We start from the raw sequence: 10077 nt of genomic DNA on the forward strand, positions 1-10077 counted from the left end.
GAACACTAAGTTTTGAATAATTTGTAAAACTGGACCCGCATCCTACGCATATTCATGCGGGCAAAAATTGGAATTGTCACATCCTGCAGATCTTGGAAGCGCTGATACCGCAGCACTTGGCCACTGTTATATGTTTTATGTACACCGTCTAATCAACTATGTGACACAATACAAGCTAACTAATTCGAGAATAAAGTAAATATCATATGCTAAAATGTTTACAAAATGTGCAGCTGTAACTTTCATGTTGTTGTACTCAGTAAAAAAGTTCCAAGTGTGTCATGGGTAACCCCACCAGATCACATAAACATCTTAACCAAAAAGGATGCATGCATGGATAATAGATCAAGCGGATATACTTTATAAGTTGACAAGTTCTTCTTGCCAACACTATGATATGCAAACTAAATGCACACACTATGTTAAATATAGGTGGGAAAAAACATTCAAATTAAAGTTGATATTCAATTTTGGGACGAATTTATCGATCTAGCAGGTCACGCGCGCTACTCGGCAACAACACTGACAGCTGAGCATTATTTTCCACAATGAATAATATATAAATTTATAGATTTCTTGGCGAAGTCGAAGATGAAAACCATTGTGAGCCAGTTAATTACTTGAGAAGTCGAATTGCCATGTGGTGTGGGCCGGGTAATCGTGCTAACTAGAATGTTCAGTCTCACACGCATGCCATAATGGTGCGAGTCAACCATGCACAAAGCTAGTTAAGTACGCATTATAATTTTTTTAAAAAAAAAAACATGTTTCGTTAATCAGCTCATCATTTGGCAAGGCCAGTTGGGCCAATGGCGAGCATTGTGGGCCCGACGGCTACCTTCTAGGTGGGCCCCACCGCTACCTTCTAGGTGGGCCCCAGCAGCCTCCAAACTCCCAACGGTAGGCTTGCTGTGTCATGTCCCTGGGCGTATCGTGTCAGGGTACGTGGGATTACCGACCTAGATTGTGTGCGTGTGACACGACCCAAGGGAACAGGTAGGTAAACTAGGCTGTTCCTTCTTCTTTGCTCCTTGTTGGGGTGGACGCGTCACACGTGTCAGCGCACACGAACCTAATTCTCCTCTGCCTCCGTTCCTTATCTTTCACTTGAGTATAGTGCACACAAAACGCTAGCCGAGAAGACCACCCGAGTCATCATCTTTACACGACGTGGTCAGCAATACAGATGATCAGCCAGGAACAGTAAGTTTTCATATGATTTGTGGTATTTTATTAGGGTCTTGTGACCCCAGCTTCGCCCCTGGCCTTGACTAGAAGGAAAAATTCCAATGGCCCCTTTTCAACCTCTCTTCTTAAGTGTGGTGATTATTAGGAACTTGTTGCGAAGCATTTATCAAAAGAACATTTTAATTTTGAGTGGTATCTTACAGATCAATAGTGTTTTAGCCACTTAGAAGATACCTCTCAAAAGGCAGGAACTTGTATAAAGAATACTGCTACTTAGCACACAAAAATATATATCCAATCATATGCATATCAGCTGTCACATCCGCAATAGCCATGTACGTAGTATGTACAGTACGTGTACAAGTGTCATCTGGTGCACACGTACGTACGTGTACATGCACATCGCTACCTTTAAGCGAGCTGCATGGGGGCATATAATATACGTACATACGTAGAGAGAGAGGGCATGCACCAGCATAGTATTAGTAGTGCCTTGAGAAGCTTCTCGTATAGTTTCGAGATATACAAATAGAAATAATTGGCTATTGCATACGTATTATATATGTAGTAGGACACCACTTGCATCCAGTCAATATGAAAATGCAGGTACGTACGGACCGTATAGATAACAGACACAATAAAACACGGGAGCATATCTAACTGAACAACATGGTTAAGCAAGACCCGGGCATGCATGAACGTTAACAAATTCCTAAACCTTCATGCATCGCATTGGCTCGTATAATTAAAGTACTCTTAAGTCAGAGAGAGAGAGAGAGAAGGAAGCTGCGTCTCCCGCACACAAAGACTTGCCATGTATGCCGCCATGCATCGATCATCATCACCTCAAGAAGTCATTGATCATCACCTATAGAATAAACCTCTATAAAACCCCCCTCCTGTCCACCCAATGAATCCCACAGACCTTGCTAAAAAATCTCTCCTCTTCCGGCCTATTCCTTCCTTGGTGACCTCTCTTTCTCTCTCTTCTAGCTCCAGCTTCGTTCTCGTCATCGTCGACACAGCTCACAAGCACAAAGCGAAGGAGCTACACTTTGCCTAGCAAGAACGACCTTACTTAATTACGTACCTTGAGGTCGGTACGCATGTTGATGCATGCAGAGCGAGCTTGCAAGATGTAGTCATATAAATGTATGCTAAGATTGTAGCATGCATGCGTGCAGGATACAGTTGCGATGGGGAGGTCACCGTGCTGCGACCAGGACGCCGGGGTGAAGAAGGGCCCTTGGACGCCGGAGGAGGACAAGCTGCTGGTGGACTACATCCAGAAGAACGGCCTTGGCAGCTGGCGCCGCCTCCCCAAGCTCGCCGGCCTAAACCGCTGCGGCAAGAGCTGCCGCCTCCGCTGGACCAACTACCTCCGCCCCGACATCAAGCGCGGCCACTTCACCGACGAGGAGGAGAAGATCATCATCAACCACCACGCCATGCTCGGAAACAAGTACGCCGGCCATCCTCGATACTTACTAGCTAACGCCTAGCTAGCTCATTAATTAATTAATTAGTATAGGCTAGCCATGCATATTTCCTCATCAGCTTATAAACAGGTGGTCGTCTATAGCGACGAAGCTGCCGGGCAGGACGGACAACGAGATCAAGAACTACTGGAACACGCACCTCCGCAAGAAGCTCCTCGGCATGGGCATCGACCCAGTCACGCACCGCCCGCGCACCGACCTCAACCTCCTCGACGGCTTCCCCAACCTCCTCGCCGCCGCCGCCGCCGCCGCCGCGCACAACACGTGGGACATCAACGCCCTCAAGCTCCAGGCCGACGCCGCCAAGTTCCAGCTACTCCAGGCCCTCGTCCACGCGCTCACCACCGCCACCGCCACCGCACCCAGCGTCGACCTCATGGCTCTCCTCGCCGCCATTGGCCCACCGCACCCAGGCAGGGTCCAGTACGATGGCCTGCTAAACCTGCCGGCGTTGACCATAGTGCCGCCCGTCGAGCCGGGGATGTCCTCCTTCGTCGGGATGTTGAACGGTTTCAGTACTGGCGGTGCCGGGAGCGCCCTCGCCACGGACGGGCTGAGCCCGATGCAGCTCGGGCGCAGTGGGCCGAGCGGGAGCAATATGACGGCAGCCATGGCGCCACCGTTGGTAGTGGCGGAGGAGTGTAATGCTGGTTGCGGAAGCGGTGGCGGCACGACGCCTTGTGAGGAGACGCCGGCGTCGAGCCCGTTCGTCGGGCTGGAGAACCTGAATTACCTGGATGACCTCAACAACGACAATTGGAAGGAATTGCTAGAGTGAGTAGCTCTCCTCTCCCATCAACATTATTTTTCCTAATTTCTAGCTCGAGATATATTAATTAGTAGCTAGGCTTTTTAATTACTAAATTAAATACAGTTTACTTATCTCTCACCATTTTCTTGATTTTTTGCGCGCGCAGGCAAATGTCATTTTTGAACCCGAATGATCAACTGTGAGAAGAAAGGACATAAATATTTCATAGGAGATGAAGAATAAGAAAGTTTAAAAGATCGAGAGAGTTTCTTTGGGTTGGTTGCACACTTCTTCGGAGATGTGAAGTTTGTTTGTTGATAGGACAAAAGGTGGCCGGGTTTGGTGATCCACTTATAGCTATGTACAAAGAAAGATCGACATAATGACATGTAAACTCACTTCAATGTTTCTAATTTGTTTTTGTAGTTTTTTCCCTTTGCCTTGACAAGGAGGATATGTGTGCTGATTAGCTTGTGACATAAATTAAAAGACCTTTCCTTTTCCACTCCCAAGTGTGATTATTCATATGTACTTGTTGCAAACGATTTACTACAATGCATGTTACTTGAGAGATGAAGCTAAACTTGGGTCGTCATAATATTGATAAAAGAATTGGGAGTTGTCAGTCTGCAATGCTATATTGTCAACGGCATCCTTTCTAATTGACTTTTTTTAGGTTCCACTTCGAGGGACCATTTTTCAATCTCCCCCTGCCTATTTGCAACAAATTTAAACTATATATATGACCACTGAAATTGAAACATAGTCTCACGTATATGATATATCATGTACTTTTAGTACATTTATATCATAAAAAACACATATATTTGAAGAAGATAATTAATTGTATGAGTTTTTAGTAATAACAGTACTCTATTTAGTTCACAGTGGGACGCGATGGGACATTTTCTCAGCAAGGATAACTTAATTATGGTGATTATATGTGTCAACATGCATGTTCTAAAGTAAATGTTACAATCAATAGATAAACACGCAGGAAATGGCAGCATGGCCCACCTGCTTAGATAGCCCTACCATGCATGCATATGTGACTTGCCGGGTCTTTCCAAAACGAGGTTGCTTGTTTGAGGAGAATTGATCGACTAGTAGACACGTCACTAACCAGGGTAGATGCATATGATAACATGCATGTAAACGGTATAAGATTAAAAAAATAGTTAGTTGGAGTTGGAGAAGGATGGGTGCATGTATGCCTTGTGAAAGTAGAGAAAGTTACCCTAATCTTCTAGAAATCCGATGGCATGCATGGATGCATGCATGCTTGCTCCTGATTATCACTGACCAGTCCAAAAGCAGTTGAGTGCTGTAAAATAAACTAGCTTATACGTGTCAATCATCGTTTGATAGATTAAACACAAATTAAGCTACCTAATGTTAATCTAATCCATCTTAAATTCATAACAGAGGTAAATTAATATCTTATGTTCAAAAGATGTTTTGTTTGTACATGTCATTTCAACATGACACAAAAGCAAAAAAAAAAAAACATGCATGTACTTCCCCAATACGCTTGAACTGTTTTGACATGTCTTGTTTGCTTGTGCATGTATTCTTTTCCAGATTCCAACTTTAGAATGGAAGTGGAAATATCATGAACTACTTGAGTGTACTTTTAGCTAAAATGGCAGCACCTAAATGTGTGTGATGTCTTGGGTTCGGATAATTTAGCAATATTAATTCTTTTATTTCTCTACTCCTGGAACACAAGTCACTGCAATTAGTTAGCAGTAGGTAGAACTCATTTTCTGACGTGACAAGTCATTGACTGTCCTTAGCATGCATACATACTCTCATCTAGCATGGCATCCTTTTAGCAGCCCTATTCTATTCTATGTGTGCTTATACAATCCATATTTTTTCAGTAAAGCTAACAAGCTGCTGCTTTATGAATTGAAAAAGTGATCAGAGTTAAACCTACCCTTTTAAACTAGTCCAAAAATTTTGGTATATCCTCTCTATCGTCGTTAACAGTCCAACCATGCTAATTTTGTTAAGAAAGTAGAGGGCGTAAATTGTAAAACTAAATATTTTTACTACGTTCAGAATAACCTTTCAAAAGAGCTAGCTAGCAGCTGTGGTGAATTCTATTGTTCATTTAGTCTGCGACGTGTCAAGAAATTTCTCCTCTCGCTCTCTAATCATGTCAGATGGTGACATGTACAGGTGTGGCAAGGGACAAACGCCCGGACTAAGTACGGTTAATTGTTGAACGGCTCAGGTTGCGTCTGATGTTTGGCTGTTTCAGGAAGTCTAGAGTGACTTTCATATGTTTTAGCCTTGCACTACTGGGTCTCAGACCTGATCGAGTTCCTACGACACTTGTCGATGGAAGGAAGGACAAGTGCAAGGAAAAGATGCATGCAACCCCTTTTTGCCTGTCAGCTGCAGGCAGCTTGTATTGGAGGGAAATGACTCTTAGCCACCGTTTATTTGACCATATGGTTAAGCTGATTAGAGAAACAGATTACAGATACAAGTACGACATCTACAGAAGTGGCAGATGGAGTAATCTGACAAGCAAACACTAATGGTGCTGATAGACATCGGGTGCAGGTGAGATTACATGTAGATATGCTTTAACTAATACGTTTATTATTTCAGATTAATTCTCCTAAACTTTATGCTCCGGCTGAATTAATAGCCTGTTGATGCAAAAGCAAAGTTAGACGAAGTTTCTAACTCTATGCTGCTACCTGAAAAGATGCGCGGCAGGAGACCTGAATCCCAAGAATTCTTGGCGTGCCACCAATGCAATCCTGTCCACAAGTACATGGTGACATCCACAGATTTACCTACCCGAAGAAAAGAACGATAGAAAATGCATATGATGGCTGCAGTGCATGGTCAACTTGACATTTTGACTACCGACTAGCTAAGGGGGCGTCCGTTGAAATGAAAAGTAAATATTGGACGTAGTAATATAAAATATAAATTTAAAATATGAAGATGTAGATTGTTATGGAAGCGTCGTTGAACAAATATGTTGAGAGCAATGCATAGTTTGATTTTAGATAGGATCCGAAAAAGGATTAGCATATTATCCGCTAATTTTCTTCCTAATTTTTTTTATTAGTAAAATATGTCCTATATTCGTAGCTGGTAACGAGACGGGAAGGTTAAAGGACGAGAGTGAATGATAAAAATAGATAAATTATTCGAATTTTAAGAGTTTTTATTAAATATAAGGAGAGTAGAGGGAAGAGGTGACGTGAGAAATAACACATTATTTTATTCAGTAGTGATGTGTCAAACCAAAACTTTTGCTGCATACCGTGCAATTTGAATTCATGAAATTATGCAACTTTTGAAATGAGAAAAGGGTAATCGAGCTCCTACTCGCAAGGAAACAGCGCATGCACCTGTGACATGGGATAACCAACCATACAAGATTTGCTTTGACCAACTAATGTATCAATCATTCAAAGTGAGACTTGCTAGCTCCCCGTGGTCTCAGATTTTTAAAATGTTACGGATTGCATTGGTCACTGCAGATTCTGCAACTTTCGTTTCAGACAAAATGACAAACATGATTAGCTTACCAGAAGTAGCAAACTTTTCATTGGCTGTACCTGAAAGATATGACAGTAGACTTGGATTGAAACCCCATTCCTTGCATGCCACCTCAATAACCTATCTAGTCGACATGCATTTGGTCCACTCGGTAAGTTTGCAATAATAGTGACGTCTTCTTCCTCTCTGCATTAACCGAGAAAGAGGTGATCATCACTCATGTACGCATGCGATTTTTACGGTACTGCTTTGACCGAGACTAGCTGATCAAACCAGGGTTTCTACAGTCTAAAATCACTTGATATTCCCAGATTAGCAAGTAAGAAAACGTGAATAGATTGATTGTTCTCTTTCATCGCAATCTAAAGTACGTCCATAAGCGTATGATCTTGTTAACAAGCCACAAACTAATCATTTGACCAAAAATATACACGTTGGAATTCCCTGGTTCTATGAAATTATCTTGGGTTGGTCAATACACACTCTGCCACTGCTCCACAGAATGAACACACATGCAAATCTAGCAACAGACTTAACACGTGGTCTTTTCCAGGAAACTCACATTGACCTGATCAATGGCGACTTCTTCACCAGTTACCCTGAAAAATGAAGCATACTATTACCACATCATAAAGCTAAGGTTGACCTTCATATGAATCCTATTTGTCATGCAATTAATGTAATGCGCATGAGTGTTCAAGAGGATAACAGGGTGGCAGCATATTCACGGAGCCAAAAAGCCTTGCCCCACAAGGGATGGCAAGATATTTAGTAGGTAAACCATGGACCTAGAAAGGAACAACCACATACCTACCTTTCGCAAGAATAATGGTGTGTTCCAACCTAAAGCCCTCTCTCACTCTCAACCTTATTGCATCATCAATGAAGAAAAGGGGGCCAAATATGACACACTATTGAAAATGCTCTATCGTGATCATATCCCACAAGAGGTGATACTACAAGTTAACATATTTTACAGTTCCATATATCTTTCCATAAGCCCAGTAAAACTCATTTTGCAATAATTCTGCATGTTAACTTGTTGCAAGAGATTATTACTGGCATTTAATTTCACCCGCATGATCATTCTTGAAGGAAAAATGCGACAGTCGGTCAGGCACCCCTCTCACTGATATTAGAATACGAGCATGTTTATCTAGAGAAGTATAGAAGCACACGCCTGGCTTTCCGTACAGCTTGATGTTGTTACAGAATAATTAGAGTTGATAGAGTAAATCGTAGACTTCTTTCCAACCCATTTCACTGGCAGAAGAACGTCACCCATGATTTAATCACCGTAAGCTTTAGTCGCCAGCGAAAAAGAAAAGGTGTTTCAGTTCCGCACGGGGTAAAATGGTTTAGGTAAATAGTAAGAGATGATGATCAACAGACATCATTCGGTCGATCATCTTGATCAAAAGGTGTTTCAATCCTTCACGTGGTAAAACAGTCAGTTTGTAGGACCTCATGCATGCACGCTTACCAAATCTTTTCCTAAATGCCCCTATTCAAAAGGTGTTTGTAATAGAGTAGAAATTTTACCAGGCAGACAGAAGGCTGCATATTGCGTCGGCAAGTGTTGCTTGCACAGAACCATCAATGTGCAAAAAAAGTACAGCCACAATGCGGGTGATGCAAACGGCCAATATGGCGATATGATGGCTGTCTGAAATCTGACAAAACAATCACAAACTTGTCACTTTATCAGCTTCTGTTTAGACCGTTTTTATCTTACAGTGATTCAGACATTCAAGGCGTAGGCGTGTGGTGAAGAACTTGCCGGCGTGCATGCTGAGACAGAATGGGGAAAAATCATGACATGTGGCTAACGTTTATGCCCAAGAAGTTCTTGCCCTAAGTTATTTGGTAACTGTTGGAATACATGTAGAAAACGCTAATGCTATTTAGAATCATAACTTTTTATTAGACCAAGGTGATTAGAAGCTGGTTCCTGGTGATCCCCTTGATCATTTGAATGTGCGGTGCACCATTTTAGATCAGCATCTCAGTTTCTGATGTAGATACCAAGTATCACAACACAACATGAGAAGAAAACTTGGCACAAGAGATGCAGGCCAAAACACTAGTGTCCACGATGGTGAGTGAGCCCATCGGAACTCATCAGAATGAGATATATGCAGGACGACTTGTGCCTCTCGGCAAGCATGAGGTCTTCTGTGTGGACTCTGGAGGGAAGCATTGCATCACTAGCCTGTAATTCAGTTTCGCGGCCCCTTTTGCCGATCCGAGTGGTGAACCGCAAGAGGTGACAATGACAGTAGCTGGGCCACAACCCCTGTCAGTGTCGGCACATGATACACACATGTGCCCCTCACTCGTTGTTTGTTCTGGTGGATCTGGGACCTGGGTCATGACATAAAAAAATCTGGTATGAGGACTTCTCCAGTATCTGCCTATTTCACAAGGAAGAGGAACCGTATACTTCAGATCCCTACGTTACTTGTTTATTGTGCCTACGTGCTGACGTTCATCTGCCCTCTGGCCCTCATTTCTACAGGTTATGAAGTAGGCAATGCATGGGAGTTTTAAAATGTCAAGAGGGAAGGCAACCGCACAAGCTAAGTAACTGACCTTGATAAACAACATCAATGGAAACGGCCATGAGGACATGCATGTCCTTAGTTACTCCTGCTGATGGCATATGGCGTGCACACAACCGCTGATTCCTCGAGTGCCAATGAGACGGGAACAGATTTAGAAGATGCCCAAGAAAAGCAGGGCAGCAAGAAATGACAACGAGTCAAGGACCACACCGGCTCATGATTACCTAGTGGATTCCTCGGAGCGACGCCTCCGTTTCTCCTGTGATGCTGCAATGCAACCATAGCAAGCAAATTCGTGTTAGTCTTATTGCCCAAAGGACGACAGATGCTCCGAGCTTTAGACACAGGTTACCAGAATCCAGAAATCGATCAGCTGAACAGATGGCATTCATCAAAGAGGTTCAACATAGCACTGCAAGCAACAGAGTTAGTATTAGCCTACGATCAATGGCCGCGCAGACAAAATGTCCACGAGAACTTCAGGCTCCACAGCCATCTGGTTTGCCTCGAGGCAGGTTACATGTCAGCACGTCATACTCAAGAA

The 10077-nt window shown here is 43.1% G+C and overlaps 1 protein-coding gene across 1 annotated transcript; it reads left to right on the top strand.

The window, feature by feature from the left end:
• The first annotated feature begins 2112 nt into the window (after positions 1–2112).
• LOC133931003 (myb transcription factor 42-like) lies at positions 2113–4022 on the top strand. Its single transcript, XM_062377814.1, has 4 exons — positions 2113–2284; positions 2373–2650; positions 2757–3461; positions 3605–4022. The coding sequence occupies exons 2-4, from the start codon at positions 2385–2387 to the stop codon at positions 3639–3641; spliced, it is 1008 nt and encodes a 335-aa protein (XP_062233798.1). The 5' UTR covers positions 2113–2284; positions 2373–2384; the 3' UTR covers positions 3642–4022.
• The last annotated feature ends 6055 nt before the right edge of the window (positions 4023–10077 follow it).

The sequence above is a fragment of the Phragmites australis genome, chromosome 10, assembly GCF_958298935.1.
Source record: "Phragmites australis chromosome 10, lpPhrAust1.1, whole genome shotgun sequence".
Classification (NCBI taxonomy): Eukaryota; Viridiplantae; Streptophyta; class Magnoliopsida; order Poales; family Poaceae; genus Phragmites; species Phragmites australis.